We start from the raw sequence: 26952 nt of genomic DNA on the forward strand, positions 1-26952 counted from the left end.
CACTACGTCTTGGCGCACTGTATGGCTGTACTGCTGTGCGGACGGTCCACTCGGATTACCCAGCACGGTGAATCGCATGCAGTGCCAACACAAGACAGTGACGCTTGGCGCAAGCTTATAACATGCCCTCAAAGTTGAAACAACACCCGATTTTTCTCACGTTAGGCAAATGCTCCTTTAGGTTCGTCACGTCTTTCGGATACCTTCTTCGACTTCACACTAGCTGGACAAAAAATGTTGGGATGGCGTCATGTTTTAGAAAAGAACTTTTCTTTTCATGTCAAAATGTGTGGTGTATTCCGGATTCTCGAAACACGACGGCTCGATATGTTTGCTGCACACAGCGCTGGATACGACGTCGGACCGGACCATTTGCAAAACTGACCCCATCTTTAGTTGTTTTGCCGCATCCAGCAGGACATTGCCGGAAAAATGTAAGAAATAAACCTTTTTTCGAAACGTACAAACTCACGACTAGGACTTGCATGTACTTGCACGTACGTGTGTTCGATGTTCGATCGAGGCAAAATCTGCCTCGATTGACGTCACAAAATGGGTAGGCGGAGTCACCCCCAAACAACTGCATCTATTTTTTAAACATTTAAATCGTTACAAACATTACTCAACAAATTATTTTATTGTTCATAAACATTATACTTTAAAGTTTGAAGTAGAAGAAGAAAAATATATATTTCCAGGTGAGTTTAGAATTAAAATTGCTGAAACAAGGCTAATAGTTGCTATACATTACGTCGACCACAACCTGTAAATCAATATCACTCTTCCGGACTGTTCGCAAATCTATATTATTTTCACTTTGCAGCACACACTTCGCTCGTGACAACTTGGTGTCACTTTTGATCAACATTAATTAATCTAGACCTCAAAGATCTTCGTATAATTGCTTAGTAGATTTAGATGACACGTCAGCATCTGTTTTGATGTCAGTTTTACCTCGTATACAATTTCTTGGTTCATGGAATGTTAAAAATGAAATTAAGCTCCACATTTTAAAATTGTATTTCTACTTCGTAATTGAAAAATAAGTTGTGAAAAGAAACCAAGTTTACCAACAACATTTCTGCAGCGGGATTCGAACCTTTGCCTTTAGTGCTGACAAAGTTACTGTGCTGTCATCCAAGCTATTGAGCTGTATATTTTTTTTAAACACAGACGAGCTTCGCATGCGGCGTCAAATACATCAACCACAACCTGTAGATCAATATCACTCGTCTTGCCTCTTCAAGATGTTATTTTCACTCTGCAGCACACACTTCTCGAGTCTCTTTTGATCAATATTTCTAGCTCTCAAGGATCTCTATGATATTTCGCTTCAGTAAGTTTTATATTACACGTCAGCATAAGTTCTGATGACTGCTTGGTTGCTACATACAAAGCCCCTAGTTTTCTGGAGCCAACAAATTTACAATAAATGAAGCTTTATAATCATTTGTTTACCAACAACATGACTGCACTGTATTTTGAGCCTTTGCCTATTGGGGTTGACATCATCTTAGCTATCGACCTCTGAATTGGCATACAGTTTTTTTTATAATTGCCTAAAATACATGTATTACATAATTGTTTGTAATCTTGAGCAGAAAATAAAACATTTAAGATAAGTCGCATATACTTAAAGCCATTGGACCCTTTCGGTAAACAGTGTTGTCCAAGGCCCACACTTTGTGTACCACAACTTATATATAAAATAACAATCCTGTGGAAATTTAGGCTCAATCGGACATCGGAGTCGGGAGAAAATAACGGGAAAACCCACTCCTGTTTTCGCGCGTTTCGTCGTGTCATGACATGTGTTTATAACAAATCCGTAATTCTCGTTAACGAGAATTTATATTGTTTTACCGTTTTCTCATCAAAAAGTAAAGCATTTCATGGACTAATATTTCAAGAGAAGTCTTTCACCATTACCTTCTGTAAACCCTGTAAATTATTTGTAAATCTGTGAATTTTTTTTTTCTGTACCGAAAGGGTCCAATGGCTTTAATAATGTTTCAACACATACACTTAGTAAGCATAACATGAAGTGAAATTTTAATATTAAACTTAAGTGTCGTTACAAAAATAACTAAGTGTGTAGTAAGAATCACTGAAAGGATTCACATGTTGCGTCATCTACATAAACCACAACCCGCTAGATCAATATCACTCGTCTTGCCTCTTCACAATTCTAGATGTTATTTTCACTTTGCTGCACACACTTCTCGCATGATAAGTTTTGTCTTTTTTTATCAATATTTCTAGCTCTTAGAGATCTCCACGATATTTCGCTTTTCCACTTCCGGTTGACCCGGAAGTTGAACGGTCAGAATGGGGATAGGGTAAAAGGAAATGTAAGCTCAAAACTTCCTAAAAAAAGTTTAAGGTTGTACAGTTCTTGAGATATGGCCCCACTTCCGGCTGACCAGGAAAACAAATCTCAACTTGGGGTCACGGTATCCAAGGCTGATCTCCAATGCACAATGAGTCTATAACTGATTTTTGTTTTAATCGGCTGTGTACTTTTTGAGATTTTGTCCCACTTCCGGTTGACCCATAAGTAAAAGTCAACATGGGGTCACGATTTAAAGCAATTCCCCAATGTCTAAGGAGTCTATAACTGAAAACAAAACTTGAAAATTGGTTGTGTAGATCTTGAGATATGGTCCAACTTCCGGTTGTCCCAGAAGTAGAGTTTTTCAAAGTTAATAATTTAATACCTAAGGAGTCTATAACTGCATTATAAAGTTTGAGAATCAATTGTGTAATTCTCGAGGTATGGTCCCACTTCCGGTTGACCCGGATGTAGAGGTCAACAGTCACGGTTTGTAAAGCCTAAGGTTTTTCAATATTAATCTCCAATGCCCAAGGAGTCTTAAACTGAAAAAAAAAATCAGTTTGGTGGTTCCGAGATATGGTCCAACTTCCGGTTGACGCGGGAGTAAAGGTCAACTTGGGGGTCACGGTTACCCAAAGGCTAATCTCCAATGCCCAGGAGTCAATAACTACAAAAAGTTTCAAAATGGCCGAGTACTTCTTGAGATATGGTGCTGCAAAGTACCAATTAAATATGCAATTTATGCAATTTATAATAACACGGTTAATTAATTAAGAATGTTTGTATTTATAACATTTAAGAGTCAGTTCAGGTAAATAATTGACATAGTTGCTCACGGTCAAAAAATGAATTTTTTTAATACTTTGTGGGTGGAAGGGCCTTGGGGTGCAAGTAAACAAAATTGCATTTTCAGTTCTATATATAGCCCGTTGCCATGGTTACGGCTCATTTTGTTTTTTGGCCATTTTAGGCCGATTTTGGGGTCTGAAAAACTGGTTTTTAGCTCATATTTACAACTCCACCCCACCAAAATGCAAAATTTCAAAAAACCTTTTATATCACTACAAAGTATCATCCTTGGCCTTCCTTGAGAAAAAAATTATTGCTTTAAATATCACCCTTGTGCTATTTTTGCATCATGCATTACAGTATGTTTTTAGAACTTGCAAAATCGACATTTTTACCCTATTTTTGGACCCCAAAATGTCAACTTGCCAGGGGGTCTCAGAAAATTTTCCTTTCGGCTGTGATTAGGGTCAACATTGGTCTTTCCATATCTGGTGTCAAAAACTTGGGCAATTGTATCCTGTTGTGACAGTACTGCCTCAAAACTAGACTTTTTTTCCCCAAAACGTGAAAAATGCCTTTTTAAGGGTCTTTTCACATAATATCGACATACGTGTCCACGGTTAAAAAAAAAGGAATATTTTTCTTATACTTTGTGGATGGTAGGGACTTGGGGTCCAAATAAACAACATTCACATTTCAAATCATAATATAACACGTTGCCATGGTAACAGTTCATTTGTGTTTAGGCCACTTTAGGCCGATTTTGGGGTCTGAAAAACTGTTTTTGACTTTATTATTTTAAGGAAATTAGGTTTGAAGAAAAAACGTGTACAAATGCTGAGGGGTTTTAGGCCGAAACAAAGAATACTAATAATAATACAAAACACTAAAAAATCTCGACAAAGCAATAACTGTTCCGACAGTTTAGGTCGGAACAGCTACTCAAAAATCTCAACAAAAACAATACCTGTTCAAAAATATAAAATAATCTCTACGAAAATAATATCTGTTCAAACAGGAGGCGAAACATCTATAAAATAATAAAAAATCTCGACGAAAAAACAATACCTGTTCCGACAGTAGGCCGGAACAGCTAAATTTATCTTCGAATGAAATTATTCTGTAGTCAAAATAGTTGCTCATAATGTATCAGCAGCTAGAGTGCTTCTTACCAAGTTTACAATTAATATAATCATGTCCAAATAATTTTGGAGTAGGCATAAGCCTATTTTATCATAATATGCAAATCTTGCCTACAGGACTACAGGCTCTGCTGCTTTATTTTGTACGTTGAGAGCAAGTGGACTATCTGCGTCTGCTACTTACCTCTCAAAGAGAACGCCATGGTTTGATCTTCTAGCATTCAAACAGTCATCCGCGTCCATACAATTCGCAAGTTTTGTTTTCCAGAACTAAGTCACGCGTTTGAACAAGAACGTCACTCTTTCCCTAGCTCTGTATTCAGTGTGAACTGGTAGTATATGGGGAGCTGAGATATTGGTCCGCTGACCAATAATTTCCAAATGATTAAACGCAATTTAATAAACGCCATCCTTCAAAACTGACCTTTTGCGTGACTTAATTATATCAGTAACTTGTAGCATTTTTATTTCGCATGTTCAAAATTCAGAGTAGCTATAATTATTGTTCACTCGAGTTCAAAACTCCTTCACAATAAAGTTAAATCTGAATTTAGACCCATGGAGTATAATGTCATGAACATTAAAGGAACATTAAAGGAATATAACGGTAATTACTCAAAATTAATAAAGCATAAAAACTTACTTGTTTGGTATTAAAAACTACCAATGGGAAGCTGTAGGTAGTATCAAACATTAGGAAAAACGTAGTTTTTGAGAAAGAAGTAATGTCTCACTAAAATAATATTTGAATTTACTCAACCGAGATCTCGAATGCATGGCATCTAAAAACACAACTTTCTGCGACAAGAGTGTTGTTCTTCCATTATTCTCTAGCAACTTCGACTTATTGAGTCCAAACTAGTTGAGATACCCCACGTATAAGAAGACTACTCTTTGACAATTACCAGAGGTGTCCAGTGCCTTTCGAACAAGAAAACTGCCGTGACCAAAGGGGAGATCGTCTGATAAAGGAAGAAAAACACCCTTGTCCGCCCAAGTTGTGTGCTCTCAGATGCCTTGAATTCGAGACCTCAGCTGAGGTTTCGAATTCAAAATCAAATAATTGTAGTGCGAAATTACTTCTTTATCGGAAACTAAGTTATTTCAGAGAGAGCCGTTTCTCACAATGTTTAATACTATCAACAGCTCTACATTGCTTGTTACCATAGAAGTTTTTATGCTCACAATTATTTTGAGTAATTACCAATAGTGTCCGGTGCCTTCAAACCATAGATCGATCTACACATTGGATTTTTACAATTTTAATCATCATCGCAAAGGTCTCTTTTAGAAGAAATGCAAGCGCGTAAACATGCGGTACCTAAAATCATCGCTATTTTACGATGTTAACATCGTAAAATAGCGATGATTTTGAGTCAATTGACTCCCAAAATAGCCCAACCAAAATAGTATTGTGATGATGACATAATCTCTATAGCCAGACTGTACGAAGATTCAGTGGTGTGACGTCACACCCATTGTTCATTGGGCTTTTGCAGAAACTGGGTTTTTCTGGGTCAGAACGCCGATCAATTTTGTGTTTGTTTTGCATGAAGAAACAAATTTTATTGAACAATACTAAAATATCGGTAGGCCTACTCGTTTTTACATTTTCTCGAACCTTTGGTTCCCTTTGGTTCATCAAGGTTCGATTCGCTCCATCTACCGGTTTGAACCGAAAGACCAGGGGCCGATTTCACTAAAGTAAAATTGGCCCAAGGGCTCTACTTACCGTAAGCAAATAATCGGCGCTTATGGAAGCTGGGAATTTTGTGCTTAAGGCAAGCATGGTCACGGGTTAGCGGGGAACTTTGGTTTGTGTGCGTGCGTACTCCACCTAAGGCTATAGCGCAGAAATTTGGCAGATCGCGGCGCAGAATTCGGCCGGCAGTAAGCAGAGCCATGAAATTGGGCCCAAATCCACTCGAAAAAAAGGTTACCTCCGCCTTTTACCATCTAGTAAAAAAGAATAAGTGCTTCACACGACCGTATGGTGTACACTGCATAGGCATATTGAAGACGGGCTATCAAAAGACGTGATTTTAGTCCTTTTTCATAAATAAAAAAAAAGTTACCTCCGGCTTTTACCATCTGGTCGAAAAATTAATAAATTAATGTTTCACACGACCGTACGGTGTACACTGTATGTGTGTACGCTGCATCTAGTCAAAAAGAATAAGTGCTTCACACGATCGTATGGTGTACACTGCATAGGCATATTGAAGACGGGCTATGAAAAGACGTGATTTCAGTCCTTTTCCATAAATAATAAAAATTTAAAAAAATAGTGGTTATCAGGTGACATACATAGTGAGTCGTTTGTGATTTTTTGAAATTTTTCCGAGTAGTAATGAAGAAAAACAAAAGGAAAAAACAATAATAATTGCTTCAAACGTCTGTAAAATGTACACTGTACGTGTTAACACTAGGCCTCGTGAAGACGGGCTATCAAAAGACGTAATTTTAGTCCTTTTTATAAATAATAAAAATGTAAAAGAAATAATGGTTATAAAGGTGACATAAATAGAGAGTCGTTTGTGATTTTGTGAAATTTTTTCGACTAGTAATAAAGAAATAAAAGTTACCTCCGGCGTTTAAATGACGACCATATGGTGCATAAAGGTCTCGTGAAAACAGGATTTTAGTAAATTTTCATATAATAATACAAATTATTAAAAAAAAAATATGGTCACAAGGTGACATAAATAGAGAGTCGTTTGTGATTTGTTGGTAATTTTCCGCCGAAAAGGTTACCTCCGGCTTTTAACCATCTAGTCAAAAAGAATAATAAATGTTTCACACGTCTGTATGGTGTACACTACAGTATGTGTGTACACTGCGTAGGCCTTGGTGAATATGGGCTGTCAAAAGACGTGATTTAAGTCCAATCCAATTAAAAATAAAAAAAAATAAAAAATATGATTATAAGGTGACATACATGAAGAGTCGTTTGTGATTTTTGGGTAATTTTCCGACTAGTAATGAAGAAAAGAAAAGTAATACCTTTCTAGTCTAAATACACCATATCACTGCATGATACATGCGTGGTGCGTGTACAAGCATGTACGCACCAACTACACGGTGCGTCTACACAGTACACCTCCGTTTGTAATGGACCCTTCCTATGAAACATGCTAATTACATTCACGCATGCGTACAGACCCTGTTGGTTGGCAAACGCCATAGAGTTGTGCACAAAGCAGACGCGCAATCGCGTCTGCGTCACGCACCCATTAGCCGTGTACAATACAGCATGTTGTTCCCTCCTTTTGCCAACCAAAACGTTAGTGCGCACGCGCTATGTGCAATTTACATAATATTTCATGGGAAGGGTATATTGTTTGAGGGCGCTACAGAGTGACCTTGTTTACTCAACACAAGTACTCCACACGACCATTCAGTCGGTTCGTATCGTGGGGGTTCAATCCCCGTAACTGCATAAGAGTCTTCCAAACTTCATTTTGAGTGTGTAAGTAAGTTTGTTTAAGTATTTATCACAGCAATTAATGCAACCTCCGGCTACCTCCGACCTCCAACTTTTACCAACTGCCCGATGTTGCCTGTTGTTGTTGGGGTCGCACGCCACTACACTAAATACCGACAACTCACGACCCCTCACGACAACAATTTTTAAATGCACTTTAACAGAACATTTGAACATAAGTCAACCGTTTAATATATGCACAAGAGTCATATGCACCCAAACCACTTTCAAACTGTTGAAAACATTGTATTTTTAAGTGTACAAAAAGTGTTTTTTACCCCGAATTTAGTAACGAATGGAAATATCCGCCATTGTCTTTCGACGTACTTGGACGATTCCATTACACCGCAGGGGTGATACAATATGCAAGATGATTATTTACCATTTTATGTGCCTCTCAAAGTCCCCATAGAGTTTTTAAAAAATATTATATTTAAATCTTCCCCTTCATTGAATTTCAGAGTGTCGGCTTAGTTACTGACAAGAAAGAAAACAAAAACAGCAGCTAAAACCAAAAAGAAAAAAAATACAACTCATCCCTCAGAAATTACCCATGCCCCCTGCGGTGTAATAGAATAGTCCAAGTATGTCCATGGCGAATATTTCCGTTTGCTACTAATGTTGGGGTAAAAAACACCTTTTTTACAGTTAAAAGAACAAAATTTTCAAACGATTAAAATTGATTTAGATGCATATGACTCTTGTGCATATATTTAACGTTTGACTTATATGTTCAAATGTTGTGTTAAAGTGCATTTAAAAATTGTTGTCGTGAGTTGTCATGACATGAGGGGTCGAGGGGTCGCGAGTTGTCGGTGTTTAGTGGGACCGGTTGTTGGTATCCCCGATGTTAAAAGAGAGCCAACAGCCCATTAACTTGTTGAGCTAGGGAGGGATACTCCTACCTTTAGACCCAGTGATTGGGGCGCTAGATTCCTTTTTTTCAAATCAAAATTTTGAAATAAAGGAGTACAGCGCCCCAGTTACTGGGTTAGAAATATTTCTACCTCCAAAGCTCCATGCTCCTACCTACTCCTAGAACTATTTCGGTTTCGTCCGGCTATCGTCTCCCGTAACGGGAGACGATAGCCGGACGAAACCAAAGATAGCCGGATGCAACCAAAATAGTTCTAGGAGTAGCTCCTACCTACAAAGAGGTCACTTACCTAAGCATTGATAATGCCAGTTCATTATTTGTGTGTGCAATGTTTATTTCCGCAGAGCAATGGAGACTGAAGATTCCCAAGTACCAACTCCTAGTCCTACAACATATAAAGTCATATCAACTCCTTTTCAAGAAAAAGGCCACAAATATCGAGAGTTGACGGACGAAGAACAATCAAAGTTGAACTCTGATAAGACTCTGGTGTCTGAGTTTAAGCAAGCCAAATTGGAGAGAGAGGCACAAAAGAACTGGGATTTATTCTATAAGCGAAACTCAACTCATTTCTTCAAGGATAGACACTGGACGACTAGAGAGTTCCAGGAACTTACAGAGAAAGAACCAGCGGTAAAAAATATGCAGAATGTAATAGGCACCGAACCGGGGGGTTGGGTCCAGCAGCCGATATGAAACACTAGAAATAATCTTATCTAACTCGTCCTAAGTTTAGGATGGATTTAATGCGTCCTAATCTCTATGGATACGGGACTTAACTCGTCCTAGTCCTAAGATTAATCCTAAGTTTAGGAAGAGTTTGGTGAAATCGACGGCTGGGACTTCATACCCCCCACTTTCATCTTTTAAAATAAACTATGTTTTAAAAATATATTTTGACTATCTTTTTTTTTTTTCAACTTTCAACTTGTACCGTCACAAAATATAAGGCCTAATCTCTAATGCCTGCCTACGCTTGCACATTAAGCAGAGAATGGTGATTGCAAGCGCAGAATTCGGCAGTAAGCAGAGCAATAAAATTGAGTCCAGTGGTTGACAACATTTTTATTAATGGGCAGACAGTAGGAGGGTTAATAAGTTGAAAGGTCTCATTAATTATAGCTTATTTCTTTGATACAGGATGATGGTGTCTCAGCTGGCCAGAGAGTGTTATTAGAGGTAGGATGTGGAGTGGGTAACGCTGTCTTTCCTCTGCTGGATGAGAACAAACAGCTCTTTGTACACGCCTGTGATTTCTCACCGAGAGCTGTGCAGTTTGTCAAGGTAAATTTCACTTTTGAAAATGCTAGCAACATTTTTTACACGAAGCTTTGTTCCCGTTGGACTTTGTCGTCCGCACAACCTCGCTAATGTTATCGTGACTGGCTTTGGTGTAGTTCTATCGAGGGTTTCCTCCTGTACTTAAATTCAGAGATGGAACGGCTATTTAGTGTGTGTGCAAACCGTTTTACAGCGTGGTAGCGGTAGGTTAACAGCACAGAGCTGTTCCTATTAGACTATTTAGAGCTTTGCTGCGCGGAAGTCTAATGTAATCTTTTTTGGCCTGTTGGTTTTACATCACATTCGCGTTAAATTGACAGTTGGATTTAATTTTGTCATTCTACAAAAAAGTTGCGATACTTTAACCAAAAAAAGAACAGTGGGAACACAGCTTTTGAATGTATACGGGAACTGTAGACGGGATTGGTTAAGGCGTTTATTTTTGATGGCCCCCTTTTTTTTTATTGTGTGCTTTTACAGGAAAATGCTGCTTATGATCCAGCCAGGATATCAGCCTTTCAGTGTGACATCACGAAAGATCCACTTGTGGCTCAAATACCAGAATGCAGTGTACATATTGTCACAATGTTATTTGTATTGTCAGCTATTCACCCAGATAAAATGGCAGCCGCTCTCCGAAATATTTATGAGGTTGGTAGTTAGGGAAACAGTGTACACGCCAATACAGTTTATCAATGTCCATTTATTTAATGTAATAATAATTATCAATATAAACCACCAGGGAAACTGACTGATTAAATTTTAGATGATTTGGGGCTGAACAAAGAAAAATTGACTAGAGTGGGACTTGAACCAACGACATCAAGATTAACGTGCTGGCATTCTACCAACTGAGCTATCTAGCCCTAAGTTGGGGGTGTCCCTACTTTGTCAATATCTTTGTTTGGAGGTGCCAGTCGGAAGCCATAAAAGCTGTGTAGCCAGGGATAAATGATAATAGTTAACATCGTTAACAATATTAATTAGGTGCCAATGTGTATGACTGTTAGTTTTGGTCATCTCTGATACAGGTTGTCAGACCAGGTGGTTGTGTGCTATTCAGAGATTACGGGTTATACGACCATGCCATGCTAAGGTTCAGCAGGGGACATAAATTAGCTGAGCAATTCTACGTACGCCAGGATGGTACAAGAGCTTACTACTTCACTGAAGGTAAAACTAATTACAACTCATGTACCTGTGTTTACGATATAATTGTTAATATGAAGAGATCGCCTGACATCACAAGGCTATGGGCGGCCACTTAACTGCTACCAGTGGCATGTTCCCACCATCTGTAAGGATGTTGGTATGCGTATCATCCACTAGGAGCCTGACTGGTTGGGCTGGTTTTCCTTACGTTTTACAAGTATCATGACCGGGATTCGAGCCAACACGCTGCTGCTGATAACATCAGACCTTTGGTCCGCTGAACTAGACTGCTCAGCCACAACACACCACAAAGGCTAATCTAGATCGCTGCCTTTACCTATGGATGTGTGTCATTTTGATATTTTGCTTGCATGTGCGTTGGTGAAAACTGATCGTTATGTGAGGGAGTAACCCCTGGAATTACAAAAATGCGGGACAGTCTACCGGTTACTGGCTACTAAATCTGCCAAAAAGATTGATTGGGTGGGAAGAAATACCATTATAACACAAATCAGCACAAGATACAACGCACAATACTTTTTGTTCGGTGGGTGATTTTGTACAGAATTTTGACAAAACTTTCGAAATGCAAACAAAAAGAGTTAGGGGAGTAACATGTTCCTCACCTCAATACATTCTAGATATATAAGATCAAATCTTGACTACTTCTCTCCACAGAGATGCTAAGTAAACTGTTCAGCCAGGCAGGATTTGAAGTTTGCCAGAACGAGTATGTTTTGAGGGAAACGGTGAACAAGAAGGAAGGCTTGTGTGTTCCTCGAGTATTTGTGCAGGGAAAGTACAGCAAGCCAACTCAGCCGAATAGTTGACGACACGTAAAAGCTTTGCACCATGTTGGTAAATTTTATTAGAGTTAAAGGCATTGGACACCTTTTGTAATTGTCAAAGACCAGTATTCTCACTTGCTGTATCCCAACAATGTGCATAAAATAACAAATTTGTGATTTTATTTTACTCAATTGGTCATCGAAGTTGCAAGAGAATAATGAAAGAAAAAACACCCTTGTTACCCAAGTGTGTGTGCTTTAAGATGCCTAAAAAGGGCTTCAGGCCTGAAGTCTTTTAAAATTTGAGGGAGAAATTACCTCTTTCTAAAAACTACCTAATTTAGAAGGAGCCGGTTCTCACAATGTTTTATACTATCAAAAGCTCTCCATTGCTCCTTACCGAGTAAGTTTTTTGCTTACGGTTATTTTTAATAATTACCAATAGTGTCCAGTGCCTTAAAATGAATTTGTTACTCCTAGAAAGTTGCGTGTTTTGCTGTGTTCATCTGTACTCGTATCAGTACGGTACGCATAAAAATGGAATACGCAGCAAAATAGCAGCTTTGAAATAAGTTATTTTAGTTTTTAACCCAAATTTAAGTTGATGTCGCACCTGCGACTAAAAAAACATACATATTATTTTAATCTTTACATCCTTGGGCCCTTATTTGGTAGAGCTGTTCAAGCAATCATGTTTTGCAACCTGAAAAATTGAGGACTTCGCTTTGTTTTCCCATTGTTCAGACTAGACTATTTTAGCGATGTCCCCATTGGATTTGTACACAAAAGCAAAGCGAGGACGTCCTTGCTCTACTGGAACATCTGGGTCCTTTTTTAAAGTCCTCTCTTTCATCGGGTAAACACCCCCACAAAATCATTAGAGTAATTTTTCCTCTTGAAAATAACTGCATTGTAAGCCAAATGTATTTCTAGGGAAGATTGATGCCATCATTATATTTGGTCCATTCCTTTACCGGTAAAAATGGTAGAGCGATGGGATAATTCAAGTAAGAGGAATGAAACACTAACCTCACTCTGTCATCATCGGGAAGACCCTCCAAGAGTCGTGCCAAGGAGGGTGAGGATGAGTCTCCTGCATGCTCTTGTCCCGGCTCTTGTTCTGGTTCCGTGGTGTCCCACGGACCATCATCGTTCGTATCACCTTTAATCTCAATGATAGATAATTTATCCCTTAACATGTCTTGAAATTACACAACATCGTGCTTTTTGCAGTCTGCTCTTTCCACCCTTTTGTATCTGTGTGAACAAAATGAATTTCGACCATGTCATCCTATTGAATGAATTGATAGGATTGCAACACTTGCTCGATACGAGCCTATTACAAAATAATACAATTTATTTACAAAACAACTCTTCTGCTGTCTGAGTTCTTTTCAGTGGCCACTGCTTCGACAAAGAAATTCACACCTACCTCAAAATACAATAAATTCAACTTTCAAGGGCGTCCAATCATTCACTCTCGAAAATTAATAGTCGGGTGGATAAGGGCCATCTATAATAATTGAAAATGAACCAGAACTGTACAAGAACAAGGTCGCCAAAGTTAAGGGATGTTATCGGTACGCTTTCCAATAAAACAATGACAAATTATCCAAATTGCATTTCTCTGCTTTCGGATCAACAATTCATTTAAACTAAAAATGCTTTTACAAAGTGCTTTATATTAACACACTACTACAATCCAATGGGTTTCCTTCATAAACATAATTAAAAGAAACTTACGCTTTGTTGAGCTCAGTTCTCCTCCATGCCTCACCAGTTCTAAACGTCTGTGCTGTAGCATCGCAAGCAAGAACCCCGACTGCTTAGCCCCAACTTCCCACACATCACCCCACTCACTTCAGAACTGGTACTCTGCACATCAATTCACTGTCTCCCCTATATATACACAACTACCACTCTTTACACTCCAGCACACCAGTGAAATTCCCCAGACATTCTTGAGGGACAACGCCCCACAGAACAAAAGACCAACCCGAACAAGGCCTTTGTACTTGCATTGCAAGGACTACTGCTGCACAGTAGCACTTGTCCACCTGTCAAAACTATCTAGTAGCGATAGCTGCTGCACAGTAGCGCTTGCAATAGCAATTACACAGAAGCAACTCGCATTAGAACTATTACTAAGCAAGTACCCCAAAAAATATAAAATGACTATTTCAAACAGCTTCCATTGGTCTACCTGTGACAATAATAATAATTAATAATATTACTGCAAGGAGTGGGGCGAATTTTGAGATATAAGACCTAATCCTTAAGCACCATGTAATGGTTTACAAGGTGCTATGGCGCAATATGCTGCCAATCCACAACACATGGGACCAACGGCTTTACGTCCCATCCGAAGGACGAAGCAATGGAATGACATAACAGGTGTGGGTTAAGTCGCATATTGCCCTCGGTGAACACGCCATTCATTGGTATGAATTGCACGCACCTCTGGTATTATCTTATTCTTCTTCTCTCCTACGCTTTGCATGGGTAGTACCGTTTGAGGACCTTTTCCTATTAAAAGACCCAGCCCTTTTGGACCAAGAGGGCTCACTTTCCTCTTGACATTTTTGTACAAATGTGTAGTAAAACAGCCAAGCTATAAGCTTTAAAGTAAAAAACAACTTTTTTTTTACAAGGAAAATATTTGAAAAATTCTAGCGTGTTAAAACCGATGGTGTTGGTCAATCAATCAATCTTCCCAAGAAGTTGGCGTCAGTGCAAAAATGTCATCTCTCGATTGTGCAACTTTTTGTATAATGCACAGAAATGTTCAGTGTTTGAAATGTACCTCAGGGCCTATCTGGATTTTTTTATTAAGCAAGATGGGAAGTTTTGATGCTTTCAAACTTGCGTGTAGTATGCGCTTTTTAAGGAGATGCAACGCTTTTGAACTGATTCGACAAAGTATTTTTTGTCAAGTATTCTCAAGAATAGTTATACTGTAATAAAAAAGCCGATAAGGGGCTCATGGTAAAATGGTATTCATGAAAATGTAACTTTTTTTTCATAAAGCAGACCTTTCACTAATTACATGAAGTTCTTTAGAGAAACTTGTCTTCTTATTTCATTTGTAAATAAAAAAAATGCAGGGAAATAAACTAAATTAACACTTCTGAACTGTGTTTTGTGAATAAAATAACATTTTATTAAACAATCACTGTAGTCTCAGGATCTTCTCATTTTGTGTCCAAACTATTTGAACAAATTTTGCTAATAAAGTCCAATTTCATACAATAAAAACTATTTTTATAGATTCGTATTGCAGTTTGCACTAATTGCTGACAATGATTAAAGGCACTGGACACCTTTGGTAAATGTCAAAGACCAGTGTTCTCACTTGGTGTATCCCAACATATGCAATTATGCAAGTTTTTGGTCATTTGGTCATGGAAGTTGCAAGAGAAAAATGTAAGAAAAACGCCCTTTTTGCACAAATATGTGTACTTTCAGATTCTAATAAAAGGCTTCAGGCCTGAAGTCTTTTAATATTTTGAGTAAGAATAAACATCTTTCTCAAAAACTACATAACTTCAGAGGGAGCCGTTTCTCACAATGTTTTATACTATCAACAGCTCTCTATTTTGCTAGTTAACAACTGTTTTTTTGCAAGCAGGGACTCGGGGGGACCTTGATGAGGATATCATCAAGTTGTTTGAAGTCAACCAATAGTACACTTTTGAGACACTGGCGGCCAGCAGATACACAGTCCTTTTTCTGCAGCTCTGAGCGTGAGCGCACATGCTCAGTATTGTGCCCGTAGGTATGAGCACGCGCAATACTGTGAAAAAGGACCATTTAAAAGTCTCCCATTTGACTTTATTCAATGTTGACTTTGGTCCAGAGATCACTATTTCCAGGAAGTGCCTGTTTTTTTTGCATGTGGCTCGGGACCAGTCAAATACAATAGGTGTGTGGTAACACCATGTGATAATTTTTTATTTTTTTTGCTGTGAAGAATAGACCAGGGCCCAAATTCATAGGCATGCTAAGCAGAAATGTGCAGGACACCAGTCACGAATTGTGCATGTGACATGGTAGTTTGGCTGGTAACCGTATCCTGGTAAGCATCATTTTGTTGCGCTTACAATAGCTACTTTTTCTGCCTAATAAAGCAATTCTATGAAATTGGGCCCTTTACTGATGCAGTCAGGGTTTGTTAACTGCATTGCTTAAGTGCTGTAATTGTGTACTTATTTCCTACAGTTAAGTGGAGACAACAGTTTCACAAATATTTAAGTTGATATTAGAGTTTGTAATAGAAGGGTGTATCATGTCCTTGATGTACATTGCAGAACAAGTAGATGAGGTGCCCTATGTTCCACCTGACGGTGAACCCATGTTCAGCTGAGGTTTTTTGTTCCTAGTTATGTGGAGCCATCTGAATGGTGCAGCAAAGATGCATTCTTGTCATGTTAATCAGCTCTCTGCAGCCTGTAGAGCATCTGCAGCCTTGAATATATGCAATGCATTATCAGCTCCGCCACACAGCATCAACTAATGAGAAACAATACATAGAAAAATGGTGTCAGGAGTGGGGTAGGTTTGAGAATGGGCTTCTTGAATTATATGCAAAGCTTGAAATCTCAGCTACGCATCAGATTTGTGCAAACAATAAAAGAAAATGGGGTGAGAGGTGGGATGGATTTAATCAATCGGTCTACAGTATACAGAAACTGTATAAACATTAAGAAGCAATGTGTGGAAAACGGTGTCAGAAGTAGGATGGTATAGTATTATGGTTTAAGTATCATCTCCACTACACGGCATTAACTACGGCACAACACAAATATGGGAAAATTTTAATATTAAAGTCACCTGGAAGTGGTATTTTGTCGAAATAAAGCTTTTGTCACTAATATATGTGTTTTGATGAGTGGAATGTGAATAAACAGTTAACTAAGGTTCTAAAAAATTAGTTCTTATCTTATTTACAAATTTAAGAGTAGGCCTCGACCCAAGAGGGCACTGTTCGTGACGTCAATCGAGGCGCGATATTGAAGAGAAAATGCTGCACAGTGCTGAAAAAGACGTCGGACTGAACCACTAGGCACTATTGCTCTTGTGAGTCTAACCAACCATGCAGACTGACCCCATCTGTAGTTGTTTTGCTGCATCCAGCAGCAATACAAATGCAAGAAAACAACTTTTTCAAAACGTACGAACTCATTGACTTGGACTTGCATGTTATTTGCACGTGTGTTTACTCTACGCATCAAGGCAAAGTCTGCCTCGATTGACGTCACAAAAGGGGTATGCGGAGTCAACCCCCAAACAACTTTAACTATTTTTTAAACATACAAATCGTGACAAACATTTACTAAAAAAATTGTTTTATTGTTACTAAACATCTACTTTTATGCTTGAAAAAATAAAAATTATATTTCCAGGTGACTTTAATATTTAAGTCAGTGTTTTACTTTGAGAGCAATGAGGACATTTCGCAAAACAATTGGCCTTTTTATTTATTTATTCGCAATGATAGTCGCCAAATATTTGTCTCTTAATTCAAACTTTATAAATCCTGTTCCAGATTACGATATCATTCTCTCACCTCTGGCTGTGACCAATCAACTGCTAGTATTTTATCTTCCAGTCCAGACATATTGTACAGTGGTGCCTTTGGACTGCAACATCAAAATAGCGAGGAAAAAACACGTTTACAAAGTAAATATAAATAACATATAATGATAACATGTTTAATTATTATTAATTAATTAGTTATTAATTAGTTAATTATTATTATTATATTCACAATAATCATTTCAAATACAAACAGTCAGCTCTCGTTATGGAGAGCACTATTAACGGAAGGTTTTGCTCAGAAAAGAGTACATTCTGAAGTCCTTAACCTAACTTTCAGATTTGTATTTCTTTGTTTTCTCTGTCCTTTTATAACAACGTTCCTGTACTAAGGTCAAATTCCATTCTTTTGTTGCACTCATTTTCTAATAGATAGAGTCTTTATATTAGCCCACTACAGACCCTAGCGGCTGCAATACATGGTCTTACCTAAATAACTAAACAAAAAGGTCAAAGCAAATTTCATGACATGATTTGGCATTATCCAATAATTTCCATGTTAACATAAACACAAAACAGAATTTTTGTTTCATATTATTTTTCGGATAAAAGTAAAACATATGTACAATATTAAACAAATCAACAGTATTAGTTAACTCTTTCTGGGCGTATGATGACTATACTAAAATGAAGTGTCTCTGAAAAGTTTTCCCGGCAGTAAGTGGTTAAACTGAGCATTACAAAAAAGTACATATGTATACATGATCTGGCATCCAAGCTAGTATTAGACTGACCTTCTTGTGTCCCAGAGTTTGAGTGTTTTATCATAGGATCCTGATATGAGAAGGTTGGCGTTGTCTGGTGACCAGGCTACCGATGAAACCCAGCCAGTATGATGACTCAAAGAGGACTTGACTAACAAACCATCTGCAAACATAAACAGATAAATGAAGACAGAATGTAGGATTAAAACCAATGATAGGTGTCATGGCTGAGGGGTGAAGGGCCGAATTCGAACTCTGGTGTTTCTGATCAGTGTGGGTTTGAGTCCCACTGGTCATGACACTTGTGCCCTCAAGGACTTACGTGTAACCACTGCTTCATCCTTCGGACGGGACGTAAAGCCATAGGTCCCGTGTGTTGTTTAATGCGTGTGTAAGAACCCAGTGTACTTTATCTTAAAGAGAAAAAAAGCTGTCCCCGGTGTTCCTGGTTTGATTGGCAGCATATTGCGCCACAGCACCTTGTAAACCATTACATGATGCTATATAGGAATAGGTCTCTAACTTCAATACAAAGCTCCACATACCTTGCAGGACAAATACTGAGCACTTTCATAAGCCTCTAAGTGTGTGATAAAGCACTATATAAGAATTCAATGGTGCTATAAAGGAATAGGTCTCCAACTTCAATACAAAGCTCCACATACCTTGCAGGACAAATACTGCACACTTTCATAAGCCTCTAAGTGTGTGATAAAGCACTATATAAGAATTCAATGGTGCTATAAAGGAATAGGTCTCCAACTTCAATACAAAGCTCAAGGACAAATACTGCGCACTTTCATAAGCCTCTAAGTGTGTGATAAAGCACTATATAAGAATTCAATGGTGCTATAAAGGAATAGGTCTCCAACTTCAATACAAAGCTCCACATACCTTGCAGGACAAATACTGCGCACTTTCATAAGCCTCTAAGTCTGTGATAAAGCGCTATATAAGAATTCAGACACAAGGTGTTTTAGACACATGGGGGAATCAGAATGTTGGAGATGCTGGAACCATTTCTACATACCATTTTGTCTTGGATCCCATAATCTAATGTGCCTATCAGAGCTCCCAGTAGCTAGAAGATTACTAAGTGGAGAAAATGCTACACTATGGAACACTTTATTCCCCGTCTGTTGCAAGAAAGAGATAACAAAAGAGATAAGAGTGAGGTTTAAACAGTGACATTTATCAACAAGGAACAAAGATTAAGTTTTTACAAAAATCGTCACTGACTTATGAACAGTGATAAAAAGCATACATTTAGCAGTTGGTAAGACACTGCTCTAGAATTGCAAAGGTTGTGGGTTCGAATCCCACCTGGGTAACATGCCTGTGATTTTGTTTTCAGATTTTGGGAAAGTACCGAGTGCTAACACATACAGGTGTATATGGGTAAAACCAAAATTTCTATCCAGACATTTACAGTTACGAGATTGGAATAGTCCATAGAACTCAGAGAAGGCTGGGTGTGTAGTTTTGTTTGTGTATCGGCCAGGAGGCAATTCCTCAGTTAAAATGCAGTTTAAATTTTAATCTTTTAAATCGTTGCGGTATCCGCTGCTAAATTATAGGACTCGAAACTGCCTCTAGCTACTGGGCAATCTCGGGTGTACTAGTTGATAAGACACTGCTCTAGAATTGCAACGGTCGTGGGTTCAAATCCCACCCGAGTAATATGCCTGTGGTTTTTTTTTCACAGAGCTCGGGAAAGTTCTGAGTATACAGTGCAAACACACACAATATTCCCAAATAAAACCAAAATGAATAGTTTGACCAAGTTAGTTTACCTGGGGTCGGTTTCACAAAGAGTTAGGACTAATCCCAACTTAGGACTAGTCCTAGGAGATATGAAAAACGTATGGCTAGTGATAAGTTAGAACGAGTAACCTGTCCTAACTCGAGATAAGACTGGTCTTAACTCTTTGTGAAATCCACCCCTGGGCGGAAGGTGGCTGGTTAAACTACCCATTCAAAGTGAATTGATCTTCATGTTTTTGACTGAATAAATAAAGTAGCCTTTACCAGAGTTGTGACTTGCTCCTCTTGTTCCATGTCCCATATCTTCATGGTGTGATCCCATGATGCAGTGCATATCCTCTTCTCATCCAGCCATACCAGAGAGGAGATTCCTTGGGTGTGACCGTCAAACGTTCGCAGCGGTGTCTGCATTTAGATAATAATAATAATAACAATAATAATAACAATAATAATAATAATGTCTTTGACGCTCAAGGCGCTTTAACATACAGTATTTTCATGCAAGGTATGTGGGACTACATTTGAATTATAAGATCTACTCCTTTTATGTATGTATAGCACCATGTTCATACTTCCTGCGAATGCGAAGCGAACTTGACGTGAATTTGACGTCACAACCCTCCTTTCGCAGCGGTATTCGCAAGCGAGTAGAGTAGAGTTCAACTGCTGCGAATTATTTGTTGCGAATTTGTGACATCAACATTCGCTTCGCATTCGCATGAAGTATGAACCGGGCTTAATGGTTTACAAGGTGCTGTGGCAAAATATGCTGCCAGTCAAACCAGGAACACCAGGGCGAACCCATTCTCTTTTTTGGATAAGTGCACTGGCAACCTTTAACGTGTATTACACAAAACACGAGACAAAAAGCTTTACGTCCCATCCGAAGGATGAAGCATCATGGTTAAGTGTCTTGCTTAATGAAAGGCAGTGAAAGAAAACACAAAGCCAACCTAAAAATGACAACTAAATTAGGGAAGGTTTACGTTTGGTAATCACTCTTAAAATCGTTGCCAATAAAAGTAGCTAAGCATAATAAAAATATGCTTACCGACTGTGGCATTTGTATTTTGTATCATGCTTATTTTTGCTCAGCAGAAAATTTCTAAGCAGTATTTGCTATTCAAGCAGCTCTATGAAATTAGGCCCAAGCGTTAGTATTTACCCTTGTGAGTGGTTTGTGCCCATCAGTTCTGGCTTTCTTGTGTTGTATCTCATCAACTTCTTCATCATCACCTCCTGGCACTAGTCAATATAAGAACAGAAAACATTATATATAACTGCATTGTACTATCTTTCCAGTTTAATGTTTTAAAGCAATGAGATTTCTTTCTGACAGAAACAACAATTTTTAAGTTTTTAATCTTGACCAAAAACAGAAGTGGTTTTGGTGGACGGTTAAAACTTATAATAAAACAAATGTTCTAAAGAACATCTTTCTCCTTAAAGGCAGTGGACACTATTGGTAATTACTCAAAATAATTATTAGCATAAAACCTTACTTGGCAACAAGTAATAGGGAGGGCGATAGTATAAAATATTGTGAGAAACGGCTCCCTCTGAAGTAAAGTAGTTTTCGAGAAAGAAGTAATTTTCCACAGATTTGATTTAGAAACCTTATGATTATATTTTGAGGTCTCGAAATCAAGCATCTGAAAGCACACAACTTCGTGTGACAAAGGTGTGTTTTCTTATATCTCGCAACTTCGACGACAAATTGAGCTCAAATTTTCACAAGTTTGTTATTTTATGCATATGTTGAGACACACCAAGTGAGAAGACTGGTCTTTGGCAATTACCAATTGTGTCCAGTGTCTTTAAACGAATACTGGGGTAAATCCCTACCCTTCCACGATAAAAGTTGTGCGGATAGTTTCTGACTACAACATTTACAAACATGTACAATAAACTTGTGGCTTTATATCTCACAATGACAAGAGCATTTACCTGCAGACCAGATTTTCAACATGGAATCCATGGAACCACTCGCTATCTGTGATCAAATGAAAAACAAAAAATTTGATAAGACACTGCACTAGATTGCAAGGGTCGTGGGTTCGAATCCCACCCGAGTAACATGCCTGTGAGTACACAGTGCTAACACACATCGGTGTATGGGTAAAAAACAAAATTAATATTCTTTATCCCCGGTGCAAATTTAACATCTATTAAAAAAAATTGATATTTGATTATGCATTAATCTAAGATGAATCAGTCCCAACACCAAAACTAAAACTCATAACTTAGATTTGGGACAAAAACCAAATGACTCAAAACTAGGACTCTGACTCAATCCAAATGACTCATACATGTAACTCACACTCAGACTTGAACTTTGTGTCTTATTACTGAAACTCGACTCAAATGCCTTAAGACTCAACACCTGGGTTTTAGGACTTGTTGATCATACTGAATGGTCAGACGATAGGAAGTTTAAATGAAAGAACACTTCAAGTCAATATGTCTGCAAAAGAGTCATAAGAGCATTTGCTTCTCTTTTTTTTTACATGTTAAAGGGAATGATTCGTTGGTTCGAATCCCACTCTAGTCAATTCTTTGTTCAAACCCAAAAATCATTTCAAAATTTACCCAGTCAGTTTCCCTTGTGGTTTATATTGATATCTGAAACAAAAAGTCGCATCCCCTTAAGGTGATCCCCTGGCTGCCGCTTCCCAGGTTGTATCGTAATTTGGGTGTGATCCCTGGCTACACGGCAGTTAACGGTTGTATGGCTTCTGACTGGCACCCCCGAACAAAGGTATTGACAAAATAGGGACACCACCAATAAAGGGCTAGATAGCTCAGTTGGTAGAGCGCCGGCACGTTAATCCGGAGGTCGTTGGTTCGAATCCCACTCTAGTCAATTCTTTGTTCAAACCCCAAAATCATGTTAAAGTGAAGGTACACGTTTGGTAATTGTCAAAGACCAGTCTTCTCACTTGGTGTATCCCAACATCAGCATAACATAACAAGCCTGTGAAAATCTGAGCTAAATTGGTCATCGAAGTTGCAAGAAAATGATGAGAGAAAGAACACCCTTGTTGGACGAATCTGTGTGTTTCAGATAGGAATAAAAGACTTCTGGCTAGAAGTCTTTTATTATTTTTTTGAGAAATTACCCCTTTCTCAAAATCTATGCTACTTCAGAGGGAGCCGTTTCTCACAATGTTTTAAACTATTAGCAGCTCTCTAATGCTTGTTACCAAGTCAGTTTTTAAGTTAATATTTGTTTTGAGTAGTTACCAAACGTGTACCTTCCCTTTAATGTCACATTACTATCTATTTATTTATTGTTTAATAACTAGAGCAAGTTTTCATAGGTTTAGATGAACAATGTTATCACACTTTGTATTGATTGATGTTGACATGAAAAAAATGTAGCTGAAATGAAATGAAAACACCGTGTGGATGTGTTTCAAGTGTTTCTGTCCACCAACAGTTTTTCATACAAAGCTCACAAGCGTTTTTATGTCAACTTTTTCAAACATGAACTTAAAGAGAAAAAATGACCTTTGTTTGTGATTGGTCGACAGCGACAGTTTCTACACTCTTAGCATGGCCTCTGCATGAATGAAGACATTTGTGTTTCTTAGTCTGCTCATCCCATTCCCAGATGAGTAGAGTCTGATCCATGGACCCACTCACTAAAAGGTTCACAGCATCATCTGAAAACAACAAATCAACACACATTGTAGGTAATGTTTTTCCTAATGACAGACTAAGTCTGTGCTCAAAAATAGTGAACAACACTCTACAAACTTTGAAACAGATACAGCCGTAGTAAAAGTACACACACGTACCAGTGGCTGTGGCGCAATATGCTGGCAATCAAACCAGGAACACTGGGGCGAACCCCTCCTCTTTATACGATAAGTGAACTGGGTTCTTTTACAACCCACATTGCACATGCAGCAGCTTAATTCATTACCACTCTTGATCCAAAAAAAGAGCTACCCATTGAAAAGCGAAAGTGGACAGGGACACTAAACATGTTTCTATTTTTATTTGGCATAATTCCTTACCTCTTTTGATCCATGTGACTGTTTTGACAGGGTCGGAGTGGTAGTGCATAATGACAAGGTTCTCCCCATCCTCTGTCCATAGCCTAACATTGTTATCGTATGAACCAGTCACAATTCTGCAAATGTAAACAAATATTGGTTATAACAGTTAAAACACAATTATCTCATTGTAAAAAAAATTTCCATTCATGAAGGATATCAAGTAAGCCTCAGGGATTAGTAAACTTTGTTAGTCGTCTAGTTGAGACTTTTTGGCGATACCAAAAAAGGTGCAACCACCTTTTGAAATGCAATTTTCACAGGTTAGTTTCATTGAAAACAACAACATTTACATAGGATTAAAACAATCGAATGGTTCCAAAAACCAAAGGTTTAATTGCCTTTTAATAAGCTCAAAGGCACTGGACACTATTGGTTACTACTCAAAATAATTGTCGGTATAAAAACTTACTTGGTAACAAGCAATGGAGAGCCGTTGATAGTATGAAACATTGTGAGAAACTGCTCCCTCTGAAGTAACGTAGTAAATTTCTCACTCAAATGATAAAAATACTTCATTATGCCTTTCATTATGCATCTGAAAGCACACAAATTCGGCAACAAGGGTGGTTTTCTTTTCATTTCTCTTGCAACTTTGATGAACAAGCGAGTCCAACTTTTCACAGATTTGTTATTTTATGCATATGTTGGGATACACAAAGTAAGAATACCGGTCTTTGACAATAACCAAAAGTGTCCGGCCCCTTAAAGTGCAAATTGACTAAAAAGGCTGGCACTTAAGACTGGCTCTATAAGATAAAGTTTGTTTCCAGACCCACCTGTTATTGGCTCCTTGTACACAGCTAACCCAATCATCATGAAGGATGCTTCCTGCAGGCTTCGGAGCGGGGTGCTTCTCCAGATATTCAATCTCAACGACAGATTCTGTGGAAGTCGATTTCTCTTCAAGGTGATGGCCTAGAGCTACTCGTAGAAACTCTCCATCGATGAGAAAGTCAAAGTCGATCACTGGAGAATCCTCAGATTCTAGAATAAGACGAGATAACTTATTTATCGTTCTTGACTTATCTTCAGTTTCTCCAAATCAAAGGCTGTAGTACCTTTTTGTATGGTGAGAGTCAACGTATGGTGAATGGAGTAGCCACAATGTTAAAAATAAATTTTTTCAAAAGACTCAAGTCAAGATGATATGAGAGGCAAGACTCTTCTACATAATTATATCCTAATGGTTTATTTATGTTCAAACGTTTGTTTTTAATTTTGTTGTCGGCAGTTGTCGTCTTTAATTTATAAAGGAACAAATTTTACCTCGATCCAGTAATTTGTTGATGAGAGAACTGAGCTCCGAGACTCCCACTGATGCTGGAACTGAGAAGGGTGTATCTCCTACTGAATAACTGCCAATATTAAAATTCAAAATCAATGACAATGACAACTTCATTTTTTTAATAAATTCCCTGAAAACAAAACACTAAACCAGATTTTTTGAAAGACCAACAAATGCGCGACTTTGAATTGATGCACTCCTCTCTCTCGCAGTCCGAGTCTCTTTCATTTCAATTAAAAAAGAAACATGACAATGACATACCAATTCCTAGAGTAGTAGACCCAGTTGCTGGAACTGTAAACTGTATTCTTCGGTCCTACTACTTGCCGTCAACTCGCCGACTTGCCGTCAACTCATTTTCGTGCCGTCAACTCATTAAATTTACATGAAAAATTTAAAAATGAGACACGGAAGTGTTAAGTCTGGGCTAAACTACATATTTCTCATGGTTTTCGGTAAAAATTCATTCACAAAAACGACTTTGTGTTGATAGAAAAAAAGTACCAATCATTGACATCTTGGACCAAGACTAATCAATGTGAAAAAGCAAGATGGCGGCCGACGGTTTTGCTGTTTCGAGATAATTTTTTCACGAGAAAAAAACTCAATTTTTATTCCGAAATATGACCTAAAACTTTCGCGAATTCTCTTTGAGCTGATACTTTACAGTTCTATGCTTCTTTTGTGGATTTTAAATGTATATTGGAGGAGTTGACGGCGAGTTGACGGCGAGTTGACGGCAAATAGTAGGACCCGTATTCTTTTTTAGTACGGCGGTCATAATAATATTAATTGTCAATTTAGTTAGACAAAAAGAGTACAGCGCCCCACAGTTATCCATCCAGTATTCCCAGGCTCAGCATGTCAGCAGTGTGCAGGATCAGCCACTGTCACTGAGCCAGTATGTCAAAATAGAACAACCACAAGTATGACAACTGTTGTTTTGTACGGCTGTAGTGTTGAGCATGTTTGGTGGTTTTTGTTTTAAGGCTTGTCCGTAAATTGGGCAAATAAGACAAGTTGCCAACACACACATTGCGTTGCTGTCCCATCCATGAAAAACGTTTAAATAAGAGGTTTGCTTAGTACTTACCATTCTTGCTTGGTGATAAATCTGACTTGCAGATGGGAACCGTAGCCGCTTATTTTGGCATCAGTCACTTGTTCTGTCGTTACTTCAGTTTCCATCGTGTTGTTTTCTGTTTTCTGCCACACGTGCTTTTCATTGACTTTCTGTGATGCAATTTTAGCTCAATAGAGGGCGCACCGCACTTTAGGCGCTTGCGTGTAAATTTTGGGTGGGAGGAGAGGGGCAGGGAAAAGGCTAGGGAGGGGAGGTTGACTAATTAGTAATTGGCGTACGGGTTGGCAGGCGTACGAGTTGACCTGTTTCCAGGGTCTCCAAGATACCATGGAGGACATTGCAGATACCATGGCCCATCAAAAACGTCACAAATTATGTACCCCCACCGTGCGGCACCCGGCCTGCCCCAAATAGACCTTATCGCAAATACCAATGCGCAAGCGCAGACTGTTGAATGAGGTGCGTTGTGGGATATATATGGATCAAATTTGGATACCAGTAAGACCACAATGCACCTAATTCACAGCTTTACGCGCGCGCCCCGGTATTTGCGAAAGGTCTCAACTAAATATGCACAGCGCCCTCTTTGGGGGATAGACAAGTCTAGA

General features: G+C 38.4%; 2 protein-coding genes across 4 annotated transcripts; one reads left to right on the plus strand and one right to left on the minus strand.

The window, feature by feature from the left end:
• The first annotated feature begins 7636 nt into the window (after positions 1-7636).
• On the plus strand, positions 7637-11999 carry LOC117300143 (tRNA N(3)-methylcytidine methyltransferase METTL6-like). Of its 2 annotated transcripts, none has more exons than XM_033783864.1 (6): positions 7637-7739; positions 8972-9260; positions 9768-9911; positions 10389-10559; positions 10940-11081; positions 11739-11999. In XM_033783864.1, the coding sequence occupies exons 2-6, from the start codon at positions 8976-8978 to the stop codon at positions 11888-11890; spliced, it is 894 nt and encodes a 297-aa protein (XP_033639755.1). In that variant the 5' UTR covers positions 7637-7739; positions 8972-8975; the 3' UTR covers positions 11891-11999. The 2 variants fall into 2 exon arrangements, with proteins under 2 accessions (XP_033639755.1, XP_033639754.1); XM_033783863.1 differs by having other exon boundaries at positions 7637-7735.
• Positions 12000-15868: 3869 nt separating this feature from the next.
• Positions 15869-26779, minus strand: LOC117299778 (ribosome biogenesis protein WDR12-like). Of its 2 annotated transcripts, none has more exons than XM_033783294.1 (13): positions 26761-26779; positions 26354-26493; positions 25242-25330; positions 24752-24959; positions 23934-24049; positions 23422-23576; positions 21859-21904; positions 21077-21156; positions 20176-20316; positions 19178-19283; positions 18178-18310; positions 17415-17487; positions 15869-16357 (listed from the first exon to the last, which is right to left on the minus strand). In XM_033783294.1, exons 2-13 carry the CDS (start codon positions 26446-26448, stop codon positions 16280-16282), a joined length of 1320 nt encoding a protein of 439 aa, XP_033639185.1. In that variant the 5' UTR covers positions 26449-26493; positions 26761-26779; the 3' UTR covers positions 15869-16279. The 2 variants fall into 2 exon arrangements, with proteins under 2 accessions (XP_033639185.1, XP_033639184.1); XM_033783293.1 differs by lacking the exon at positions 26761-26779 and adding an exon at positions 26623-26732.
• Between the last annotated feature and the right edge of the window lie 173 nt (positions 26780-26952).

Source organism: Asterias rubens, chromosome 15, assembly GCF_902459465.1.
Source record: "Asterias rubens chromosome 15, eAstRub1.3, whole genome shotgun sequence".
NCBI lineage: Eukaryota > Metazoa > Echinodermata > Asteroidea > Forcipulatida > Asteriidae > Asterias > Asterias rubens.

Bases quoted from the DNA above. Each gene is read 5' to 3' on its own strand.
- LOC117299778 (XM_033783293.1), bottom strand. From the start codon at position 26,694: ATGGTATCTGCAATGTCCTCCATGGTATCTTGGAGACCCTGGAAACAG. The intron at 25,331-26,353 runs GTAAGTACTAAG...TAATATTGGCAG, and splicing joins TTTATCACCAAGCAAGAATG to TTATTCAGTAGGAGATACAC. The intron at 17,488-18,177 runs GTCAGTCTAATA...TTGATGTTGCAG, and splicing joins AAACTCTGGGACACAAGAAG to TCCAAAGGCACCACTGTACA.
- LOC117300143 (XM_033783864.1), top strand. From the start codon at position 8,976: ATGGAGACTGAAGATTCCCAAGTACCAACTCCTAGTCCTACAACATAT. The intron at 9,261-9,767 runs GTAAAAAATATG...TCTTTGATACAG, and splicing joins TTACAGAGAAAGAACCAGCG to GATGATGGTGTCTCAGCTGG. The intron at 9,912-10,388 runs GTAAATTTCACT...GTGCTTTTACAG, and splicing joins GAGCTGTGCAGTTTGTCAAG to GAAAATGCTGCTTATGATCC.